The sequence below is a fragment of the Aedes albopictus genome, chromosome 2, assembly GCF_035046485.1.
Source record: "Aedes albopictus strain Foshan chromosome 2, AalbF5, whole genome shotgun sequence".
In the NCBI taxonomy this organism is placed as follows: Eukaryota; Metazoa; Arthropoda; class Insecta; order Diptera; family Culicidae; genus Aedes; species Aedes albopictus.
The window spans coordinates 216,778-242,777 of NC_085137.1; the positions used below are offsets into that span (position 1 = coordinate 216,778).

At 44.6% G+C, this 26,000-nt stretch overlaps 2 protein-coding genes across 2 annotated transcripts; both read left to right on the forward strand.

The window, feature by feature from the left end:
- The first annotated feature begins 8,295 nt into the window (after positions 1-8,295).
- LOC134288949 (uncharacterized) lies at positions 8,296-12,369 on the forward strand. Its single transcript, XM_062854881.1, has one exon. It carries the CDS (start codon positions 8,296-8,298, stop codon positions 12,367-12,369), a length of 4,074 nt encoding a protein of 1,357 aa, XP_062710865.1.
- Positions 12,370-12,393: 24 nt separating this feature from the next.
- On the forward strand, positions 12,394-14,710 carry LOC134288809 (uncharacterized). Its single transcript, XM_062854693.1, has 2 exons — positions 12,394-14,557; positions 14,615-14,710. The coding sequence occupies exon 1, from the start codon at positions 12,553-12,555 to the stop codon at positions 14,314-14,316; it is 1,764 nt and encodes a 587-aa protein (XP_062710677.1). The 5' UTR covers positions 12,394-12,552; the 3' UTR covers positions 14,317-14,557; positions 14,615-14,710.
- The last annotated feature ends 11,290 nt before the right edge of the window (positions 14,711-26,000 follow it).

The following is a 26,000-nucleotide window of genomic DNA, read 5'->3' on the forward strand; positions in this document are numbered from 1 at the left end:
GGCGAATGACACCCTGCTTATCTGAAACTGTAGAGATTTTGGCAGCTCGTGTCAAAAATTCATTCGAATCCATCCACTCCGAGCAGAGATATAGAATTTATTCGCGTTTTATACATAATTTTTCCCACTGTGCATTGGCTTGCTATATGGCTGGACATTCAGTTAGCGGAGATGAATTACCTGTTCAGGGATTTAATTAAAAACTACAGAATTCATGCCAATACTTCTCTGAGAGTTTCTTTTAAAATTATATCCAGCATTCTTCCTTGTTTCCTTCCGGGATTCTTTATTGGATTTTTGTCATATTTCCCATTATTCGTTCCGAAGTTCTTTCTTGAATTTTTCTAACCATTTTGCCTGGAGTGTTGTTAAATTTTTTTCTAAACTTCTTCCAAGAATCCATCAAGCAATTTTCCTGAATTTGCTCCTAGAGTTGCTTATGGAATTTTTCGGTGCTCTATCTGGGATTTTTGAACGGTGTTCCTAAAATTTTGTAAGATGTGTTTCACGAGATTTCTGCAGGCATTCCTCCAGGTATTGTTGCCAGAGTTTCTCGGGGATTCCTTCCGGAGATCCTAGCAAAATTCTTTCAACACCCAATGTAATTCCTGGACAATTTTGGGTTGGGGATTCTGGGGAGAATCTCCATCTTGGAATCTCCATAAAAATCTTAGGAGGGTCACTATAAGAAATATTGAAAATAACTTCGAGGAAAAAACACTGAAAGATATCGCAGGAAGAACGATATGAGTTATATTAACAATTACTTCTGTAGAAATTCCAAAAGAAACTCTGAGTGAATCCCCGGAAGAAATCGTATGTAAACCCTACACAGAAAAAAATATGTAATTAAAATTCAGCGAGAAATCATGCACATAAAGGGAATGCTAGAGTTAGTACACTTTTACATGAGATATAATGTAAAATTGCATTACCATCGTGTAAATTTCCGCCAACCATCGCGTAAACCATCATGGACACCAACCGGTTACGCGACTATTAGCGGAAATTTACACGAACGTAACGTAATTTTACATGATATCTCATGTAAATATGCACTAACTCTAGTATTCCCTTTATGTGCATGATTTTTCGCTGAATTTTACATGAATATTTTTATTCTGTGTAGGATAATTCCTGGATAAAATAAGGGCGACATACTAGGAACAACACCGAGATCAGTTTTCTGAGACAAGTTTCAAGAAAAGCTCACGATAATTTCTTGTAGTAATCCAAGGCAAATGAAAGGCCACTGGCAGCAATTTCGGAAAAATACCTAGAAGAAATCTAGGGAAGAACTTCTAAAGAAAACCCATGAAAAAATTCCGAAAAAATCCTGGCAAAACTACATTTTGGGAGAAATCCCTCGAAAATATTTAGAACAAAAACCAGGGAGGAATAAATCCCAGGAAAACCGGAAGGAATTGCGTAAAAATATTCAAGAGGATTCTCGCGAGAAACTATAAAGGAAATTCCAACACAACATCTGAGAAATATCCTGGTAGAAACACTGCGAAAGATCCAACGATAATTCATAGGAGAAAACACAGGAGAAATTCTTGGAGAAGTCTTGCGAGGGACTCTAGTTGCAATGCCACTGAAAAAAAAAACCTGCAAGAACTCGGACAGTTTTCAGTAATCCAGGGATATTCTCAAGCAGGAATCCTAACATGAATTACTAGAATTTTGAATTCCGGAAGAACCTACAGCAGGAATTTACCGGAGAATACCAAGAAAAAATGCCGTGAAAAAAACGGATTAAGTTTAGCTAGGAAACCTGCAAGGCATTTCAAGAGCTGTTTCTAAAAGATTGCCCGAAAGAATCAATGACGGAAGCGTCGGCTTGCTGGGAAATATCTGCTTGATTTAGAATCCTTCCTTTGTTCCTCTAGCCCAGTTAACCAGATTCCTTCTAGATATAATTTGCTTTCCGAATGATCATCCGAAGAAATTTGACACTGCTAAATAATGCCGCCACAAGTCGATTTTTAGTGCCCGATAACGATAGCACGAAGACAGTATGATTACTGAAGTGCTGGAAAGCATGGATCGAAACGATATGCGGGGCCTTTATACAACTGTCAATGGTACTTGGCACAATACTACGTCAGGGTCCACCATCTACAATGACTTAGAGGGAAATTTTCAGACAGGCAAAACAATGGTATCAGCTAGCAGAAAGAAGCATTTAGAAGACTTGTTGAATAATACCAACAGGTGTAAACGTTTGATGTTCGTGTTAGGAGTAGTTTTTTCATGTATTGTAGTTATTCATTGCCCGAAATGGCCTGAGCGTTCCAAATTCTTCATTAACATTCAGGGTCATATTTACAAACCAATGTATAACTTAAAATACGATATAACGTAATGTTGATGATCAACATTACAAACGTAAGCATACTAACAATGAAAATTAAGCGATTTAAAACTACATTACACATAAATTGCACAAAAAGATTCTATAAAAATGTGCCACAAATTATGGCTATATATTTTTGAAGAACTCTCTGTCATGAGCCTGCAACATTTTAAGAGCTTTTCAAAGCAATACATTACGGAGAAATGAGGAGGAAAATATCTGACTTTTCTTGAAGTTCTGTCAAAATCCTGTCAAGAAGCGTTCTATGATTTGCATTTGAAAAGTGTTTCTCAATTGATTTTCTCACCAAGAGTAAAATAAAAACAAGCTTGACTCCTTCAAGCGTAAGCAGGGATGTCCCATGATTGGCGTTGTGCAAATGATATACTATTTTCGAGGTTTGCACATAAGGCATGAATCATAAAAATGGAATGGAAGGCACACATGATTGATGTATCCATTTGCACGTGATAAAATTTTCATTTGCCTCAATGTGGCACTCATTCTTCTTCAACTTGTATCATATCGTATTACAAAAGCCGTACTCTGAATTGTAGTAGAAGAATGATATTTTTTTATTTGCTGAGAAAAGCCCTAAAAAGCTATTTCCCACAACGATTTCAAATCAGCTAACCTTAAACCCAAGATTACTTCATCACCTCGTAAGAGAAGCTATTCAATCGGCTGGAAAACACTTACACCCTTCGTGGCAAAATCCGGTAATCAGGCGTGACGCACAAACACTTCCAGTGCGGATGAAATCGTCACCCGAGCAGAACTAATCGATGGTATCGAATCGGAGGCTTGCCGGATCGACATTACGTTACATTCCCACATGGGCGTTCTGGCGATAGCGAGTGTTGTTAAATCGTAGAATAGTAACACTTTCAATGTGAAGTTTCTTAAGTTTTCTTTTGACATCCTAAAGCATTTCTTACCAGCATGGTACTTGGTATCAGCTCAAATCGAAATTATGAAAAAACAACATTATTGCGTTAACGGCAAACAGCCGCAGCACTAAGGTGAGCTAATATGTATCGTTCATAATTTCCGTTTTCAGTCCCATCGGAAGAGCAATTTTCCACGGCAATGTTGCAGCGCGCAGCTGTTCCGCTGTTCCACCTGGTACACGGTGGAAAATTAATGGTTTGCAAACAATATCACCAGGTGCAGGCAGCTAGGTATACTTGCCTACTAGATTGACTGTTTGTCGTGGGATTCTCTGAGAGGCTCGTTAATTCGGTGAAATTGGACCGGTTTTACACAAAAGATGAAATAATAGAATGAGACTGATAACGCTAGACTTTGTCACATCGATCAAAATATTTTGAAAATTGACCATCGTATTCATTGTCTCCTTGGTTTTGTTGTTTAGTTTTATTTTAGCATTAGCTTATAGTTTTAGGAGATATGGTGCTAATTGATGACTCTGACAAGACTGGTGCAATTCTACGGTCGAAAGATGTCCTGGCCACGTGCTTGCGACAGCTGAGGGATGGAAAGGAGGATTTGTTAGACACCTAAAAAGGTATGTAGAGACGTCGACATCCTCTCAGTCCTAGGTGTCACGGAATAAGGATGTTGTTAGTGGAAGGGTCAACTCCAAAAGATAGGTCTGATCAACATTTAGGCACCAAAACGAAGATCAGGAACAAACTCACCAAATAATACGAATTCCAGTACTCTCGAGACGAAATGGTTGACTTCCATTTGCGTCTTCCAGACACCCAGCAGCAATATTACTAAAAATTACACGGAAGTCATGTGAAAATGAAGATGAATTTCAGCACCCCGATGGGACAAGAAAAACTCGCATAAAAATCGCGAATTATCCTACTCAATACTACGTGACCTGCTAATTTGTCAGGTTATGAAAACATGTTGAACGCCGAAAATCAATTTGCAAGCACTTTACAAGGTAAAATTAGTGGAAGGCATTGCCACGTTTTTCAATGCGGCTGGTTATGTTCAAAACAACGCGAAGCAAAGAAAACGCATGACAGCTTTTAAAGCACTGCCACTCGCGCGCAGATCCTGCTGCGATCTCTTCTTGCCATCCTACGTTTTATCATGATTCAAAATCAAGCATCATTAAGCTTGATGTCATCGTGGAAGCCCATCCAAGGAGGCATAGGAAATTGCTTTCCTGGAAGTGTATGCCATAAGTCGTACTAATGAGTGAGTACTTAAATACATTATTAGTAGTTTTAGTTCAACACATGCAATTATTCTTGGCTACAACGATCTTTCAACGTGTCTGAGTTAAGGTCAAATTTCATTGAAAAGTGCATCTGATACGGAAAGCCCTAGTTTAAGTTTTCCCAACAACGAAAACAATTTTTTGTGTTGATTTGTGTATTCATAAATGTAGCTTCATAGTGTCCAATGAACTCAAAACTTTCAACAACTACCAAACTCCAGTAACTTATCTGCGTCTCATGTTCCATTTTCTGCTGGCTGAATGTTTCAACTTTACGATGATCATAATTTCACACTTTTCTTCCGGCCATAACTCTCACTGTGAACTGTCCACACAAAGAAAGTCCTATATTGCACTTCCCTTCTGTGTTGGAACTTCTTCGTTTTGTGCTGGCCGAAGTTGGCATGTGGGCAAGTAAGTTGACTTTGTCCATTTAGCAGTTTTCTCCGGTTCAACCGCAAAGACACTATACCAACAACCACATACGGAAACAAATGTTTGAGTGTTGCAGCATAAAATGTAGTTCATTGCAATGATGTGTACGCAGTCTTAGCCACAGACATGAATAGAAACTGCGATGACTTACAATAAAAGAAAAGTTTAGATTGGTTCCCAAGGTCCTAAACCACTAGGAGGGAATTTCTCTGAATAGAAATTGCCCATCATTGAAGTGCGTATCTCTGCCTTTCATGTCAATAAATTTCCAATTTCGCACTTACAAAGCGCAAATATTCACCGAGCACAAAAAAAATCCTTTCAACCATAAATCGCGAACAGCGGCAGCAAATGTGAAAAGCCATTCATCAGAAAGACGGGAGAAAATTATGTCACCATTTCGTTCTTTCCTTCATTCGTTCGTTCGTTCGTTCGTTCGCTCGTTGCAAGACAAGAACACATCTGCATCCAAGTGTGCCATGGTTTTCCCAGCATCTTTCAATTTCAAATTACAACCCGTTTACCGGGTTGCAGCCATCACATCGCATCGTAGCTACCTTTGGAGAAACAGGCAGGTGCTTTTTATTTGTGGTTTCCAGGGTAACGCTTTCATAAACTATATGAGAGGCATGCATCTCGTTTTATTTGTCGGTGGAAGCTTATTGTTGAAGTCTTTTAAATGAACAATTTCAAAGCTGCTTTCATGGCAGGTGTAATTATGGGAGTTTGACGTTTTCTATTTCAAGTACTTATACTGAAATTTATAAACTTTATATTTTCTCATTTATAAAAAACAAGATGTATCTAGCTAGTAACAATTTTTATCTAGATGGACTCAATTGTTAACAATTAGAAACTTATTCATGTAAGCTTTCTGATCAGATATAAACATTTCTATTTGTTGCATTCGTGAAATTAATGTCTTCCTTCCTGAGTAAATTTCGATACAACAGGAATCAAACAAGCACAACAAAATCTTTGAATCTTTTTGTCCAGTTTAGCCCAGTCGAACTAAAAGTTGCGTCACACGAAAGACTAACTGGTGGACTAACTTCACCCGATCAAACTTTGCTTCTCTTGCTAATTGAAATAACACAAGCGTATAGAACCAACCGGTCGAATGAATTTGGCCAAAAGGAAAGAACTTTGGTCGATGCTGCAGCTGAATTCGAGAAAGTAATCCGTTCGGAAAATTGTCTTCTATTCTGGCATGTACACCGGTAGCGCCGGCATCTGTGTATTGATACCCTCAGATGAAGATGTAGAGGTAGGTCGGATAACGATCATTATATATTTGAGAAGTTTTGTGGTCGGTAGTGATTGAATTGAAAGCAGATTGATTGCAAAATGTAAGAATCGCAGTAATTCATAGCTTCCACCACTACTGTTACGTAATGACTGAAATAATTGATTGCTCAATTCTCTTTTTTGTAACAAACTATTGATAATTAATTAATTTAACTCCCACTTTGCGGCAGTGGATAAAAAATATTGTATTTTCGCAAAAAAAAAGGATTTTATATATTTATACTACCTGTTGTAGACGGGTCTATTATTGACAATCTCTATTCGATGTCTGCTTACAGTGAATGCGCACTAATACTACCGCAGGCTCCGCACTCGGTCTGTCTGTAACTTTGCACTGCTCGGTGTGATCGGTCGTCTCGCGTCTTAATGGCTTCGTGGAAGTGACTCAGTTAGTTTCCTCAGAGTGATTGAGAAGATTAGTTACTACACTACCTAAAATAAAGCACTTTTTTTATACATAAACAAATAAAACATTGTTTCAATTACCAAGTAGTCAGCTTCCAGCTGCATATCAGTGCCCATGGTCTCTTTGCAATTCAAGTGTTCGTGGAAGTGCTACTTTCACTTTCCAATCGCCTTGCGTCCGTTCGTCGAAAGGCTCCCGTTCTTATGCCGATTTTCACAATTCGGCTCACGACATAAAGCCGTTGCGAGATTCGTTAAGCTTCTAGTATAACTTCCATGTTTCTTGGGAAAGGCAGAGAAGTTTTTTTTTCTCTAGAAAATGGCAGCTCTGCTGTTTCTGCTTCTGTATTCATCATTCCATGTTCCTAGCTGTAGCAATACCACCCGCACCGCGTTTATCTCCTCCAAAACCACTCAGCACCAGGGATGCCATATATCTACATCTTATTATCTGTATTATACAGATTTTTCAGCATCTGTACAGATTTCGTTTGATATGAAACACATTTAATACATTAATATGACATACAAATTGATTTTTGAGCTACAGGGACTATTTTATTTTTGTTTGGGATATGGATTTTTGAAGAGTGATATAGATTTTTTAAACATTAATCTGGCATCCCTGATCTGCACCAATGTCTGCACCTCTTGTTGAGCCATGCGTTCCGCCTACATTGCTGTTAGGACAACCCAACATCGAGCAACCGTCCGCACGGCGCAGATGAAGGTGACAGCTGGGCAGCGGTATGGTGTGCGTGATAGGTAGGCGAATTGAGGTCGTCGAATTCCGACAGGCAGAAAATGTAAACACAGAGAGAGAGAGTAGTAGATGATTTGTACATTTAGTAGGATTGTGGCCATTGCAAATTTGGTGAAATAGAAAAGTGAATTCTAGTGCAAAGTTTTAGTTTGCTATTTGTTAAAGATTTTGTTTGAGTGAAAGCGGACGATATTGAGAACGAGCTGGAGATCCGGGAAGCTAGATAGGGTATTTCGGATACAGCTGTAAGTAAGATTGCAAATGAGATATTATCAAACACTAGCTGTCCCGGCAAACTTTGTCTTGCCGTCTTGTGGTGGTTTGACAACTGTTCAGCTCAAAATAGCGCCGCACTCTAGATTGATTTCATTTCGGTCGTATTGTTTTCCTTCCCAGCTCACGAAAATCAGTATTTTAGCAATTTTCTTACTTTTCTAGTTTATTTTCATAACTTTTTATACATATAAACACAGCCACCATGAATACGAATCGAACCGTGCAAGAGTCATGCTGATCGGTTCACCCGTTCGTGAGTTTTGTTGCCTCAAAGGTACATCAAACTCATTTTTATATATATAGATTTATTATTGTCACGAATTGTAGATCATCAAGCGAGTCCCGAGCAGTCGAAGATAACCTGAAAGGGGTAAAAAGGGATTAAAGAAACTATAAAATGTAAGTTGATAAAAGTAGTTTTAAGAATGTTTGAAGATTGCTAATGAATAAATTTAGTTTCAAGCTGCTGTACAATAAACACTGCTGTGGAAATTACGTTTCGCAAATTACTCCGAAACTTTTGACGCGAACATTCTTGAAAATTTTATAATGTCGCGACTGAATCAAGATCCAGAAAAGACGGGTTTCAACTGCGCGGGATGTCGTCGTCCGGATGACGACGAAAGTGAGATGGTGTTTTGTGACCATTGCCAACGTTGGTACCATTTCGGGTGCGCCGGTGTTTCGGCTGAAGTGAGGGATGTTTCGTGGTCCTGTGAAGAGTGTCTGCGGCGATCGGCGGACAAAGAGGGGCCTCCCGGCCTGGAAGAGGAGTGCGAGAAACTCGAGAAGGAGATGGAGAAGGAGAGACAGGCCATGGAACTGCAAACGATCCTACACAGGAAGCGGCTGGAACACCAAAAGAAGCTGTTTCTGCTGCGGCAGGAAGCGGAAAGAGAAAGGCGCGAAATGGAGTTGGCGTACGAGAAGGAGCAAATGGAGCTACAAGCGGCCGAAGAAGAAGCGCACAGGAAGAAGCGCGACGAAGTGCTGAAGCAGGTGCAGAAAAGGCTGGAGAAAGTGAAGCTCGATTCGGCGAGGGAAGAGGTAGCGGAACTGGAGGAAGATGGAGCATCCGGAGGCGAAAAAGGAGGAGCCAAGGAAGGTAGGAAGTCCAAGCAAGCGAAGCCGGGGATGAAACAGCCGGAAGAAGAGGAGCCTGAGAAGCGAAAGTCGGGCAAATCGGACCGGAAACTAGCTAAACCGGCCAAAGCAGACCGCGAGGATTACCGTGGAGCCTTCAGCAAGTTCTCCACACCGAAGGCATCTGGAATTGCACCACCCGTCCTGCAGGACATAACCTCGCTCCCAGCGGTGAGCCACAAGAAAACTCCGCTCGGCCATCCGGAGGTGCAGAAGAAGAAGAAGAGGCCACAGTTCGAAGAAGACGTCGCTCTACGCTCGTACCAAGTCAGCGAACCAAGTGAAGAGGAGTCCGAAGAATCTGATTCAGAGTCGGAAGAAGAGAGTTCGTCGCAGGAAGAAGACTTCGGAATGCAATCCGAGGTAATGGTGCGTGGTCCAACGAAGGCCCAACTCTCCGCTCGGCAGTTTCTGTCAAAGAAGCTTCCGACATTCACGGGGCGGCTCGAGGAATGGCCGATGTTTATCAGCGCCTACGAGACGTCCACAACGGCGTGCGGGTTTTCGAACGTCGAGAATCTGGCGCGACTTCAAGAGTGTTTGAAGGGTCAAGCACTAGAAGCGGTAAGAAGCAGGCTCCTACTTCCGAGTGCAGTACCTCAAATCATCAAAACCTTGCGGATGCTGTACGGCAGGCCTGAGCAGTTGCTGAACATTCTGCTGTCGAACGTGCGGAAGGCACCGTCTCCAAGAGCGGACAAGTTGGCGTCGTTCATCCAGTTCGGTGTCGTCGTGCAGCAGTTAACCGATCATTTGGAGGCGACAGGTCTGACAGCGCATCTCATCAACCCGATGCTCATCCAGGAGTTGACGGAGAAGTTGCCGGCCAGTACGCAGCTGGAATGGGTGCGGTATCGGAGGAAGGCCCAACTCGTGACGCTCCGGACATTATCCAACTTTCTCTCGAGGATTGTCAAGGATGCTAGCGAGATCACTCCGTATTGCGAGTCGGCGTCCGTCGCATCGGACCAAGCGTTCCGGAAGAAGAACGGAAGGAAGGAGAAGGAAGGTTTCCTGCACACGCACAGTGTCGAAGCCAGTGCAGCCATTCAAGTCCCGAGTCGGGAGAAGAAGCCGTGCAGGATCTGCGGTCGCTACGATCATCGGATCCGGAACTGTGAGAGCTTCAAAAGGCTGCGATTGCCTGAAAGATGGGAGGCGGTCCGGAAGTGGAAGCTGTGTTACCTGTGCCTCAACGAACACGGAAGCGCCCGATGCAAGCTCAACCTGCGATGCAACGTGAACCAGTGCACCGAGCGACATAATCCGCTGCTTCACATCGACCAATCCGTTGGCGCGAACTGCAACGTGCATCTCCATCGACAGTCGGTGATTTTCCGGATGATACCGATCACGTTGTACAACGGGAAGAATGCTATCGATACCATCGCTTTCCTTGACGAGGGGTCGTCGTATACGCTACTGGAGAAGTCGCTGGCGATTGCGTTACAAGTCCAAGGAGTGACGCAGCCGCTTAGAGTGACATGGACAGCGGGAGTATCCAGAGTGGAGAAACATTCCCAGAAGGTGGAGCTATTCATCTCGGCCAGAGGAGCGACGCAGCGTTTCCGCATCAAGGCAGCTCATACGGTGGAGAGTTTGAAGTTGCCACAGCAAAACGTGGCTATGTCGGAGATCATCAGTGGGCATTCTCACCTGCGTGGACTTCCAGCGACCGAATTTCCGAGTGGAGCTCCACAAATCCTCATCGGTCTCAAGGATATCCATCTCTACGCCCCGCTGGAATCAAGGATTGGTAAGCCTGACGAACCGATCGCCGTCCGATCGAAGCTAGGCTGGACGATCTACGGGCCGACGTGTGCAAGCCGGAACGAGCCCGGCATTGTTGGTCACCATGATTGCGAAACGGTGACGAATCAAGAGTTGCACGACATGTTGCGAAGCCACTACACCCTGGAAGAGTCGGTGATTTCCGTAGCGCTACTGCCGGAATCCGAAGAAGACAAGCGAGCGAAGGCGATCCTCAACAGTACGACCGTACGAGTTGGCGACCGTTTTGAGACGGGGCTATTGTGGAAGGAGGACAAGGTGCGGTTTCCCGACAGCTATTCGATGGCGGCGAAACGATTCCGCTGTCTGGAGAGGCGGCTAGCGAAAGACGACCAGCTGCGCAAGAAGGTGAGCGAGCTGATCAACGATTATGCAGCGAAAGGCTACATTCACGTAGCGACAGAGGCCGAACTGAGGCGGTTCGAGCCGAACGAAGTGTGGTACCTGCCGATCAGCGTGGTGGTGCATCCAAAGAAGCCGGGAAAAGTGCGTCTGGTGTGGGACGCAGCAGCGGCGGTCAACGGAGTATCGCTGAACTCACAACTGCTGAAGGGACCGGACATGTTAACTCCGCTCCCCAACGTCCTAGCGAAATTCCGTGAGCGAGTAGTAGGCTTCGGCGGCGACATCAAGGAAATGTACCTCCAAGTTCGAGTGCGAGACGCAGACAAGAGAGCGCGGTTTGTATTCCGTGGAAGTGAGTCAGAGAAGATGGAGGTCTACATCATAGACGTGACGATGTTCGGCGCGACAAGCTCTCCGTGTACGGCGCAATACATCAAGAACCGGAACGCAGAAGAGTATGCCGGACAGTTTCCGGAAGCGGCCGAAGCGATTGTGGAAAACCATTACGTGGACGACTATTTCGATAGCACGGACACGGTCGAAGAAGCGGTGAAGCGGGCCCAAGAGGTGAAGTTCGTCCATTCCAAAGGCGGATTCGAGATCCGGAACTGGGTGTCCAATTCGGGCGCATTTCTGGGAGGCATCGGCGAGCGTGCACCTGATCAAAGCGTTCAGTTTCTTCAGAACAAGGAGTCAAATCTAGAGCGAGTCCTGGGAATAGTGTGGAATCCAGTCAGCGACGAATTCACGTTCCTGGCCAAGTTCCGGGAAGATCTGGCGCCGTATTTCTCCGGCGAACGTCGACCGACAAAAAGAGTGGTGATGAGCAGCGTTATGAGCCTGTTCGATCCGCTAGGAATGCTGGCTACCTTCGTTATCCACGGGAAAATGATGATCCAAGATCTGTGGCGTAGTGGCAGCGACTGGGACCAACCAATCGACGACGAAAGCTGCGAAAAGTGGGATCGGTGGATTGCTCGGCTCCCGGAGATCGAGAACGTGAAAATTCCCCGTTTCTACTTCGAAGGTTCGAGGTCAGTGGATTACAACACTGTACAGCTTCACGTGCTGGTAGACGCCAGCCAAGATGCGTATGGAGCAGCAGCGTACTTCCGTGTGCTCACGGGAAACGGGCCAGTTTGCGCGCTGGTGATGGCGAGGTCGAAGGTAGCTCCATTAAAGATGATGTCTATCCCGAGGCTGGAGCTGCAGGCGGCGGTGATCGGATCAAGGTTGCTGCAAACCGTCGTGGAAGCGCACTCGCTGGAAATCAAGCAGCGGTTCATCTGGTCAGATTCCAGAACAGTCGTATCATGGATCCATTCGGAGCAGCGTAGATACTAACCGTTGGTGGCTTTCCGGATCGGCGAGATTCTCAGCCTCACGAAGCACAGCGAGTGGCGGTGGATTTCCACGAAGAACAATATCGCCGACGATTTGACGAAGTGGAAGAGCGGCAGCAGTTTGGATTCGAACGGACCGTGGTTTCGAGGTCCGAGATTCCTTTATCAGCCGGAACAGCGATGGATGAAGCAGGAAGTGGTAGAGCCGAACACGCCAGAAGAGGTTCGGGCATGCCATCTGTTCCACGACCTTTCAGCAGAAGAGCCGATGGTCGACGTGTCCCGCATTTCCCGTTGGAAAGTGCTGGTCCGGACGGTAGCATGCGTGTACCGTTTCAAATCTAACTGCGTCAGGAAGCGGAAAGGGCTGGCGATCGAGGCTGTTCCGGCACCACCAAGAGTGCGAAGCGCAGCGAAGAAGGCAATACCAGCGATAACAGTCCCACTGAAGCGAGAGGAGTATCAGCGAGCGGAAACGTACCTGTGGCGGTCGGCGCAGGCCGATGTCTACGGAGAAGAAATCAAGACGTTGGCGAAGAACCGTGAAGTTCCACGCGGCGAGTGGCAGCCGATAGAAAAGTGTAGCAGCCTGTACAACGATAGCCCGTTTTTGGACGCGGATGGTGTGCTCCGGATGGAAGGCAGAGCGGCTCAGGGTTCATTTCTCCCTTTTGAATTGCGGTTTCCGGTGATTCTTCCGAAGCGGCATCCCACCACTCGGAAGTTGCTTGAGTTCTATCACCAGCAGGCGGCTCACGCAAACGCGGAGACAGTGATCAACGATGTCCGGCAACGTTTCCGGATCCCGAATCTACGAGCGGAGTTGAAGGCGGTGGCGAAGGCTTGCGTGTGGTGCAGAACAAAGAAGTGCGCGCCGAAGATTCCCAGGATGGCTCCCCTTCCGTTGGCGCGGATCACTCCTGGCTGGCGGCCGTTCAGCTTCACAGGGCTGGACTATTGCGGTCCGGTCACAGTTACTGTTGGGCGTAGGTCGGAAAAGCGATGGATCTGCCTCTTCACGTGCATGACGACGAGAGCGATTCACCTGGAAGTGGCCCACAGTTTGACGGCGCAGGCGTGTTTGATGGCGATCCGGCGTTTTGTGTGTCGGCGGGGCAAACCGGTGGAATTCTACTCCGACAACGGAACGAATTTCCAGGGAGCGAGCAAAGAGATTATGTGGAAGATAGAGGGGGACTGTGAAGAAGCGATGACGGATGCGAGGACCAGGTGGAATTTTAATCCACCGAGCGCGCCCCACATGGGCGGAGTTTGGGAGCGGCTAGTTCGTTCCGTGAAAGCAGCACTGGCGGTGCTAAATGACGGAAGACGATTGACGGACGAAGTGCTGTTGACTACGTTGGCAGAAGCAGAGGATCTGGTGAATTCGCGTCCGTTGACGTACTCTGGACTTGGTCCGGAAGCAAGCGAAGCGTTGACACCGAACCACTTCGTGAAAGGTCCAGAGGTGGCGGTAGAGCGGGTTCGGAAGACAGACGAGGGTGAAGCGTTGCGGGACCTCTACAAGCGATCGCAGGCACTGGCAGACCGCCTGTGGAAGCGATGGGTAGCGGAGTACGTGCCAGCAATCAACCAGCGTACCAGGTGGCACGCAGAGGTACAACCGATCAGCCAGGGCGACCTGGTGTATATAGCGGACGAAGGAGCGAGGAAGAGTTGGACGCGAGGCGTGGTCAGCAAGGTGTACCCAGGCCCTGATGGACGAGTACGGCAAACACTGGTCAAGACGGCGAAAGGGGAGTTCAGGCGTCCGGTGGCGAAGTTGGCTGTGCTGGAAATTCAAGCGCGTAACTCTGGCGGCGATGGAAGATCCCCCCCCGGAATTACGGGGAGGGGGTATGTTAGGACAACCCAACATCGAGCAACCGTCCGCACGGCGCAGATGAAGGTGACAGCTGGGCAGCGGTATGGTGTGCGTGATAGGTAGGCGAATTGAGGTCGTCGAATTCCGACAGGCAGAAAATGTAAACACAGAGAGAGAGAGAGTAGTAGATGATTTGTACATTTAGTAGGATTGTGGCCATTGCAAATTTGGTGAAATAGAAAAGTGAATTCTAGTGCAAAGTTTTAGTTTGCTATTTGTTAAAGATTTTGTTTGAGTGAAAGCGGACGATATTGAGAACGAGCTGGAGATCCGGGAAGCTAGATAGGGTATTTCGGATACAGCTGTAAGTAAGATTGCAAATGAGATATTATCAAACATTTATTATTGTCACGAATTGTAGATCATCAAGCGAGTCCCGAGCAGTCGAAGATAACCTGAAAGGGGTAAAAAGGGATTAAAGAAACTATAAAATGTAAGTTGATAAAAGTAGTTTTAAGAATGTTTGAAGATTGCTAATGAATAAATTTAGTTTCAAGCTGCTGTACAATAAACACTGCTGTGGAAATTACGTTTCGCAAATTACTCCGAAACTTTTGACGCGAACAATTGCTGTTTTACTTTTTCATGTGTTACCGTAAACGATAACAATGAACACTAGCGACGCACCTGCACGAGTGGTACAATTAACAAAACTAAAAAAAAAAGAACATGTGAGACTATGCACGAAGTACCCCAAACCAAAAGAGACAGGAAAGGGTTAATGCTAACCTGTCTCTTCTGGGTATAAAATGTACACAACTACTAACGCTACTTCTGGACCTGGTTAATGCGGGCGAATTCGGCAGTGGCAACACCATATCCTCGGCGAAGCGAAGTGAAAAGAGGGGAGAGAGATGAAAGAGGGGTGAACGAAAAGAAGGATGAAGATGAAAGGAGAGTCGATGGCGAGCAGCGATAGAGTGTGGACGTAGCTCCGAAGAGGACACAGCTAGTGAATTGTCCAAGTTAAGGATTTTCCCAGTGAAGTAGTTTTCTTCGCCGGCAGAGGAACGCATTGTGCTCTTTGGTTACGAGATTCTTCGACGGGTTAGTGGCTGGGCCGGATCCCCGGAATTGTGGCAGAACTTCGTCCGTCTAGGAACTACTTCACCGGCCGGAAAAACGGGAAGAAACCACGTGGACCCGATTCCATTTCAAGCCATCAAGTGAACGTCTGCTCCAGGTTGCCCCCCCCCCCCCCCCTGGCTACCCGATCCGAGGCGTCGCGGAGACCTGAAGCGGCGGGGCAAATCCTTCCGGCCGGAATCGTCTATCCGGGGCCATTTCAAGATACCAGGACTGTCCATCGGATCGACGGGACGAATCCTGCCATCCGCGGCACTTTTCCAAGCCATTGCAAGCAATCAAGCGAATATCAGCTTCAGGTTAGCTCACCTGGCTACCCGACCCGGGGCGACGGGCGAATCCTTCCGGCCGAAACCTTCCATCCGGGCCACTTCAAGCCACTAGGCCAGTACATCGGAACGGCGGGACGAACCCTTCCATCAACGGCACCGTTTCAAGCTATCAGGTCAGTCCACCTGGTCACCCGAGTCGCGACCTCGAAAGCAGGCGTCTCGGAAACCCGGATTGAAGCACCCGACGGGACGCACCTCAACATCCTCTACCCACGCCTGCAAGCGGACCCCGGCCCCTCGCACCATCTCCCGCCACCCACTCTGTGACCTGGGACGGAATCAGAACGCGGACCCGGAGCAACGGGCCACTCACCGGTGGCCGGAAAGTGCCGATCCCATTCCATGCCATCAATTGGACCCCGGCTCCAAGCGTTAAGGTATGTCACCCGGAGCTCAGCTCTTCATTCGTTGGTCCGCAATGAGCCCCACCATCATCTATCGGCCGCAACGTTTCCTTGACTAATCCTAAACCACTAACATTTAACCCCATCATGGATTCGAAATAAAAAAATACTTAAAATGTACTTTTAAGCTTATATTTTTGTTGGCAAGGTTCCCTATGCATGTGCGTCTGACCATTGTTGTTCTGTCCACTTCTGCTACGTTATCCTTCGAGGATCCCTTGAGCAGGTAGAAGCCGACCCTGAGAAACCCCACGAGGTGAGCTAGTTAGGGACATTCGGATGTCCGCTGCCCAGACGTGCGGATGTCATTGGCAGTTTCACATGGTAATAGTGACGTTCTAGTAACTTAGTCGAAAATATTGACCAAATCACTAAAAGGTGACTCGCTACCACGCCTGTGTTGATACAGTATCAAAATTAAACCATCGCGCAACAATAATGACAAAGTTGCCACCTGCATTTGTTGCGACAATCCACTCAGTGCGTCATAGGTTTTTCCGAACAGAGTAGGATAAAGATCGTACACTACGAGTTAAGAGATTTTTAAGTATGAAATTTCAAATAACTCAACGTACATATGTACAGATGGGTAAATTATTGGTTAAATTGGGAAAAAATCCACAGCTCAGGTGAGGTTTGAACTCACGACCCTTATTCGCTAAACAAGTGCTTTACCAACTAAGCTACCAAGCCAATTAATGACCGTAGGTTGAAAAGCGCGCAACAAATTCTGCTTCCGTTTTGTCTCCAACAAACATTTTCGAGATCATGTCATTATCTGTTACCAGTTGGGATGAAAAGTAATTGCCACGCCTTGTTTGTTCCTTATTTTGTGCTTCTTTTGTCCGACAATGCTCTTCTCTAGTTGAGGATGATCCGCTTTAACACCTTCCTGCCTTGTCGAACAAGTGATGCAGCTACATATTGATCTATAAGGATTAATGACATTTCTCACACAAACACTAATGTCGAGAATCGTCGTGTAAACGTTGGTTTGTTTTCTACCAGTTTAACACTCTAATTTATTTTTTCCGAGGCAATGTATGAAAATTTACCTATGGTTTTATGGTGAATTTCATAATTTTGAACAACGCGAAATGATGTGCATTTGCTTTCTCCTAAAACGCACCTATACATTAGAGTGGGTCAACGTTGTATGGAGAAACTTTAAATTTGATCGTATCAACCCGAAACAAAGCTTTTTCAACCTATATAAGTGTCCAAAACAGCTGTGCAAAATTTGGGAGCGATTGGTTGCGTCCCCGTATTCCGCATTGCGATTAAAATTGGTATGGAAGTTAGTACGGGAAAACGTACTTTTTTGCATTTTTCTCATTAATTGATTTTTTTTGTCTAAAATGATCTAACCAATGCCGTTAAAGTATAGCCTAGGATATGCCGAAAAACTTTACCGAAGACCGCAAAGTGATCCGACGCTTGTGAAAATAGTTATTCGCCTGGTAACTTAGGCCAAAAATTGAGATTTTATTATTGATGTTATTCCTTTACATGTTAAATGTTAAGCACCACCGGGCAATTTGTACGTTATAACTATTTTCACAAGTGTTTACCAAAACAAAAGGTCCTCTACAAGATGGCCTCTTAGTAATAGTAAGTTATTGCAATTAAAGTTATTAAAATAATTAAATGAGAAAAGTGACTACAGCGCCATTGGAGTTCTAGTGTATTTCTATTGGTCGGTCAAAGTTGTCGCTGAGAATCTTACAGAGGTAGTCAGGAACCTTCATCTCGTGCAGTGCTGCTGCGATGACTTCCCAGCTTGTGCTGTTCAATGCATTCTTCACATCGATCGTGACGATGGCACAGAAGCGTTTACTCCATCGTTTTTTTTTTCGACTGTAGCAACAACCGTCTGAATGGCATGTATCGTCGGCTTTCCTCTTCGGAATCCTAATTGTATCTCCGACAGACCCTGCTCTCCTTATGTGAAAGCCGTATGTCTATTGAGGATGATTCTTTCCAGTAGCGTATCCAGCTAGTATATCGCCCGAACGAACCTGGTTCACCGAGGGGGCTTGTCTGGTTTCGGTAGCAGTACCGGTCTTTGTCTTTTCCGCAGCAGATCTCCAGAGATGTCCAGAACATGTCTAGGTTAGCCTCGATAGCAGTTTTCAGCTATATGTTAAGAATACCACCTGCGTCGGGCGATTTCTTCACCTTCAACTTCCTGGTCGATGTCATGATCTCTTCGTTGGCGATACTCACTCTCTCCTCTCCTGAATGGCTGTATGGTGTCGGCGGCCAAATCGCAGGCTCGTGTTGAGGGAACAACTATGCGTCTCCCTATGGGCTTGCATTCACATCATGGCACAACTCTATTAAGGAGAAACTTCAGAGAATACAAACATGGCTGCCACAATGGCCGACTTGGCCCCCTACTCACGATTTCAAGAGCACCAATCTTGGAAATTCGTAAACAAATGCTCTCGATTTGGAAATGCTGCTTCTTTTTGCAAGTGAGCATAGCCAAGAAAAATCAAGTGCGGCTTGGTTCGATGCTTCCTTCGTCAGATTTGTGCCTCTAAAGTTTGTATGCAAAATTGCAACGGGATATCTTGATGTTTCACCTTAAGCTCATTTTCTTGCTCCGCTTGATCTCCTCCTTCAAAACAGCGTTCGCAGCTCGCACCACTACTCTTCGTTCTTCTCTCTCGTCATTGTTTCTGGTTCTTTGCATTCGTCTCCTGGCTTTGAGGCATTTTCAGATCGTGAATCGCTTCATCTCATTGCAGGGCGACGTCTGTGACTCGGCTCAATCTTCCTTGGCATGGTTGTATCGCATGCTCGTACCAGCACTGCCGTCAACTCCTCGGGCCTCAGATCCTATTCCTCCTTGTTGAACTGCTTCGTCTTCCACATTCAATCGCGAGGTTGCCTTCCTGTCCGTGCACTCCGTGACCGTACTCCGATCTTATACCGGACCTTCTGGTGGTCGCTGTGCGTGTATCCGTCACAAAAGCTCCAGTTCATGTTTCCCGTGAGCACGGAGCAACAGAAGGTGACGTCGATAATCGGCTCTCGACCACCTAATACCTAATGCTTCCGTTGTTATCCAAGTCTACGTCGAGCTTTAGTAGTGCTTTTACCAGAGCACGCCCTGTTGAATTGGTGAATCGGCTGGTGTTACAGTCAACGGCGATTACGACCGGTCTCCGGTCGGCTAGCTCGTCGGTTAGCTCATCTAGCATCTGGTTGAACTATGCTATTGTCCATCGAGAGGGTGCGTAGCAGCTACAAACTAATAGCAGCTGTCTTCGTCTTATCCGCGATCCAGATGCCGTCTCCAGCTGGTATACGATACGGCTCAGAAATGATACCCACATCGCATTTCAACTCCGCAACGGATTGCCACAGCAGCTGCAGTGCTGTGTCGCAGTGGTTGAGGTTTAGTTGAGTTATCTCCACTGAGGTTTAGTACCACTCGCCTGCTTAAAGGCCGGACATCTACGGCCTACAGTCGCGTGTCTGTTGCGACTTTTGTCGACACAAAACAGACATCTCTGTTAGTTGTTGCAGTTTTACGCCTTCCTGACCCCGCACCACCTGCTTACTTCTGTCCATTTCTTTGCAGTTCCGCGCCAGGTGGTCGTATTCTAGATTCCTGTACTGCCGTGAATCGCATATCAGTCCCATCTTTGCTGGATTTCCTATGCAAATGGGACAGATATGCGATTCACGGCAGTGTAGCACCCTTCAGGTCGCTGGGAATATATCAGTGGGCATACTGAACAGCCTACTTTGATTTTACCGGTTGGTTTCGTCTACTGGATGCTTTATCACCGCCTGCGATAGGTTTGACGCTATGCTTTCTGCTTCCGTCCTTCCTGTTTCGGACCTCACACCAAGGGGTGTCGCCACTTTCGCCGGTGATCGTTTCGTTCGCCGGTTTGACATCCTTCTGGCATTTATTTGTTTTTTTTTTTGTGTGCTGCCAACACACTCAAAACAGATTTGCGGGCTCGGCAAAAACGCGCACAGCCGTCTGCTCAGTAAAACTATCAGCTGATATCCCAGCAAAAAGTGACATTTGTTAGCTGACTCTCAGCAAAACGATTGCCGAAGCTCAGCAATTAACTGTCAAAATTGCTGAGATCTCAGCAAAATTGTTGTTTGCTGATTACTCGGCTGTGCAAATCTCGGCAAAAGAATGGAAAAATGCTGATATCCCGGCAATCTGAATTAAGTGTGAACCTTTCGTCTCCAGCTGATGATCTGGTTCTCTTCGGGGTGAAAACTGGTCTGATTTCCGTCCCCTATGACTTTCCCTTCGCCTTGGTACCTCTACCTGGAGCTGTATCGGTTGTCGGCTGCTGCAGTACCGCTGCCGCCAGGGCATTCTTGGTCACTGCCAACTCGGTTTCAGCGGCATCCGCTTCTCTGCATCAGTCTTCTCCAGTTTTTGATGGCTGACCCAAGGCTTCCTTGGATTCTTGCCACGAGATCCTCAATGTCCTTGTGCACGACGAACTTGCGGAGCTCGTTCGCAACCGTTTTCGCAGCTTCTACCTTTGAATGCTTTGGAAGCAAATTCCATGTGCTACGCAACTGCCGTTGCTGCTGCTTTTCGCTTGGTTTATGCTCGCGCTGCTGTTGACCGCACAGCTTCTGCTCTCACTTCCTTGCTGCTTCTGCTGCTCGTGCAGCTCTTGTACCAGCTCCTGTTGCTCCACCTGCTGTTATTGCTCTTACGGGTTCTGCTGTGTCGGCGACTTCACCAGCCGCTTCTTGCAAACGGGTTCACCACACTTTCGCCGTTGATGTTTTCGTTATCGTTATCATCCTCCATGCTTTATCCGACGTCTCCACTAAACAGAAATAGGCTCAGTGTACCAGTTATGGCTATAGTACCTCAAATTCGCCATAGTTGATTTTCAACCATTAAAGATACAAATCAACAAGAAAAAAATCGTGAACAACAGATCACGATCACAAAAGATGATTGCAATCATTCAAACTTCACAATTTGCTCAAATTATGGTAGAAATAAATCATTTTCCTTAACTTTTCGGCCTTCTTGCACCCTATTTCGCCATAGTGTACCAGTTATGGCAACTCCCATAAGGAATGCATGTAAATAGTGCGAAGTGGAACCCAAATTAACAAATGTGTCCATAACTGGTACAGGGTTCCTATCATTGGCACACGCCGTAATAAATACTGAAAGTAGTTTTGGCTCCGTTTCTATATTTTTCCTGTAAAGTATTGAAACAAATCAATCATTTGACTTATTGTTTACATTCGTTGGTCTTCTTCTTATTTTTGTAGAAATAGTTTTTCTTAGGTAGTGCGATAACTGGTACAGGCACCCTATATTGCTTTTTTCAGGATAGATCTGGAGCAACATTTGAAAAAGGCCCAAGTGGTCTTGTGACTTTTTTCTAAAACGTTCCGTAGGGCATAACAGCAGCCCGCCCACGCAAATGAACACCGTTATCCGAAAGATCGATGTTCGCTCTATCTGATAACGGTCTTAGTTTGTGTGAATAAGCTGAGGGGGGGGGGCTCAGCAGTGACGTGTGAAGTCATTGTTTACCAATGCTTGTATGCCCTTTTCAAATGTTGCTCCAGAGATGTGTCATGACAGAAATCAGGCCAAATGTGTCTAAAGGTCCTATCTGCAGAAGAGAGGTTCTCTTTGGTTCCCCTCTCTTTCGTTAATATCTCAGCTGTTTATTTGTATTATGATTGTCTCCTTGCATTGAACGATGGTCAAAACAATCGTCTTTTGATTTGTGCTGCAAAAATAGTTGAAGAATGTACCATTACATTGCAAACATTGAAAGAGAAAGTGAATAAAGAGAGCCTCTCAAATACAAAGAGGACCTATTGAAATGTTTGACCTGAAATGTTCTCCCGCTGTTGGCAAGATGAGCAGCGGTGTTGTACATTTCTGAAACGTTTTCTCTCTCTCTGGCAGCAAAATGGCAAGACATTCCGGTCTAGTGGAGACGTGGGGTTAACTTTCACGTACCCGACCCCTTACAACTCATTTTCAAAATGCTGGCATTTCGTCAATTTTCATCCGATTTTTTTGAAGACGCCCTCAATCGATCATAAATTGGTGATTGTTTGTTACACTCAAGTGGCCATGTAATATCCGCAACCATTCCGGAGATATTCCGGATTGTACTGGGTTCAGGCGGTGGGGGATATGTCTGTTTTGCCAAATGACTAAAAGTGATTTTATAGTGTGTGTTATTTTGTTTGAGAGGCCCCCGCGGAACCTGTTCCAAGTGTTCCGGAGCGGCCACATCAGTGGATACATACTACAGTCAATTTTTTTCTGATCCATCCTCTCGAAATCATTTCGCACGGCATGTTTTGGTTGCAAACCAGAAATGTCCTCGATGACACCCCCATGGAACCTGTGCTAGATGTTCCGAAGTGGCCATATTAGCTGATACAGACTTCAGAGTATCGTTTCTGACTCAATCATTCGAAATCATGAAGTTTGATATGTCGCACGACATGTTTTGGATGAAAACCAGAAATGCCCCCAACGAGGCCCCCGCGGAACCTGTCATGGTGATCCGGATGGGCCAACTTATTAAATTCTGCTTATCGAAGTTGTGATTTATTGTTCGCAATAAAAGTTCCGCTGAAAATCGATGATTCAAACACAATAACACATGAAATAATTACTTTTAGCCATCTCGGCACCCCCCCTGACCCCAGTACATTCCGGAATATCTCCTGAATGGTTCCGGATATTGCATGGCCACTTGGGTATAATAAACTTGCACCAATGTATGATCGATTGAGGGTGACTTCAAAACAATTGGATGGAAATTGACGAAATGCCAGCATTTTGAACATTTTCAATTAGATGTTGGGTGTCGGGTACGTGAAGGTTCTTCTTCTTATTTCTGGCGAGCCGACACCGTTCGGCATCAGCTCTAGTTTAACGTCCGCCTATTTCTGGTACTAAGCCTAAACACGGACGGTCAGGGAGACATCCACACACACCTGACACCCTACATATCGAACCCATCAACACATGGGCCGGGACCTACGGCTTTACTTCCTATCCGAGGGAAGGCGTGATCAGATATTTTTGTCTCAGAAATACCGACGGCGTCAGCTAGGGTTGAACCTAGACCGACTGGGGTGAGAGGCAACCACGCTTACCACTACACCACCGACGCCGCTTTACGTGAAGGTTAAGGATAGACTTGTTAGAAATCCAAAATGGCCACCACAATGGCCAACTTTTGCACCTACTCACGATTTTAATCGCGCAAATCTAATGAAAAACAAAACCAGCGCATCTGATCTTCTTATTTCAAGCTTATTACAAGTCAGTATGAACAAAATAAAAATTACATTGTTGTTCGAAGCTTGCTTTTTGAGATTTGTGCATCTTAAGAGCGCAGTTGAATCCCGAGCAGAGGAGAATATCAAATTAATAACTACGAAATCACATAACCTGTTTTTATATCTTGTTTTGTTATTAATAAAATATCAAGGCATAACTTTTCCATAACAAATTTTGTTGGACAATCTCATTTTGATACAATCAAGCTATTGATATACATTCATTAAATTAGATTTCAATAACATGTTTTGTTGAAGTACAAGTTTAATTATTGTTGTTCTATTGATCAACTCATCAACAATAGCATAACAGTGACAAGTTTTGAATTAAAACAACAATTAGACAATTATGCTCTGTACTGGTTGTGCTCTGTCCCTTTGTTTTGTTCCATTTTTGTATACAGTTAAGAAGATTTCTGAACGCATCCTCTTAAGAATTCCTCAAAAAATATTCGGAAAAACACTTGTATGTTCTGGAGGAACCCTTCGATAAATCCCTAGAGAAGTCTTAAAAGAACCTCCTAGCGAAATTTTCATAGAAATTCCAAAAGTTATTCTTCTGAGAAATTATTAGAATTCTTGGAACAATCTTATGAAAAATTCTTGGCGAATATGGTAGTGATCATTTTTTTTTCATCCCACGCTCATTCTTTGCCAATAAACTAGCATCAACCACTGACTATGACCCAACCGGGATGGTATAAATATTTATCAGCTTGCTCAAATTATCATGACCTGAAAAAAAATCAAAGATCAACTCTATTTCAAATGCTGTGTGCAATTGTGCATTCAGATTGAGGTGGAGTTCATTGATTATTCAAATTCAGCTCTCATAAAAATTGCATTTTTGTCTCTGGTTGCCACCTACTGGAAATGGAAGAAAAATCAACGGAGAAAAATCTCATCATAATGTCATTCGCACGAAACGATGATTGAAAAAATAGAAGAAAAGAGAGCGAAAATCATTTATTTTTTTTTTATTTTGTAAATTTTAACCTTCAGATATTTTTTTTCAATAAAAGTAATGAATAAAAAATTAAAAAATATTGTGAAGGATTTAAGAGAATTATGTGTAATGGAAAAGATATCCATTTGAAGACTGTTTAGTGAATGTCCTTCTACATTGCCAGTATTGACGTGCATAGTTGTTTTTGCTTTTGGTAAGTTATTGAAAATATCTATATGAACAAATCCAAATGAAAAAATCGGTTAATTAAAATATCGAAGCCCCAATAATGAGCTCTGATGAATCGATATGTGAAGAAGCTTTTTGTTACTGGTAACCATAAATGTAGATTGTAAGTACACCACAAACGACAAAAAACGGTGAACCAGAAATGTCCATCACTTCATCATCACGCCCGAATGAATGAGCCATCAGAAACGCAATAAAGGAAGAATCCGACCGCATAGCCAAGGGCAGCCAACCGGAATTTCGCGCACCACCTTTCACTTTGCGTGACGATGCGGTGGTGGGTGTTGAAAGCACATTTTATTTTCTGATATGTGTGGGAACGTTCAACGCATGATGTGTTTTGTTTTTTTTTTGTCCACTTTTACGAAAAAGGGTTGGATTTTAAAGCCAAAACTGGTACATTGAAGCACGGATTGGATGGACAATTTATTGCAGGGGTTATAAGATCTATGATGAGATATTCTCTGATGCCCTATAAAAATTGAAGAAATTAAAAGCAGTTGGAAGTTTGTTGGAAGTGCCACCAAACAACATTTTTCCAAACTGCAGAAATTTTGGAAAACATAATGATTCGGTTTTCCCACGGCAACAGATATGTTTTTTCCAACTGTTAAACGCGGAAACATGTTCTATTTATTATTCAAAACTGGATACTTTTCCACTTATACCAGAGTATTAAACCCAGTTTTAAAATAGGCAATTGTTTTGCGCGCACGTGTGCACGCAAGCATGAACGCACATCCCAACAATAATGTCAGAAGTAATTAAATTTTGAAAACCAAAAAGCAGCGCCGGATATGAATATCGTGAGAGCTAATGCTTAATGCAAAACATTAGTTTGGCGTAATTTTACACATGATTGAACTCTGATCATCGAACTCATTACAATTTGCAGTACAAAGCAGTTACTCGCCATTCAGATAGAAATTTATGGCAATTTGCAAATGAAGCACTTTTTTCTGCTTTTGCAAATGTTTGTTCTGTGGGTAGCAAATGCGGTAGAAAACACCAGAAAAAAAAGAGCTACATTTATCTGGATACTATTCAATTGAGGCAGCTTCACACTAGCTACATCGCCGTTACCGCCAGCCCGCTGACTTTATTCTAGGTCAGAGATGACGCCAGCAAGTCTCGTTAAAAGTTTTTTTTTTATTTCATCATCAGGATCGTTCAACAGTCGCATTGAGAGGAAGTTACACAACCTTGAAAGCTTGAAACAATCGTGTCTAGAGCTGAGTATATCTTTTAGTTCAACATTCAAAAGGCAAGACTTGCTTTTTATTCTTTGCACTGAATATTAAACGGTGTAATTGCATTAATCGATATCGTCGTTGGGAGTGACAATGGGTCAGAAGGGTGAGATTCGGTCAAAACATTTTCTGAAATATTTCATCA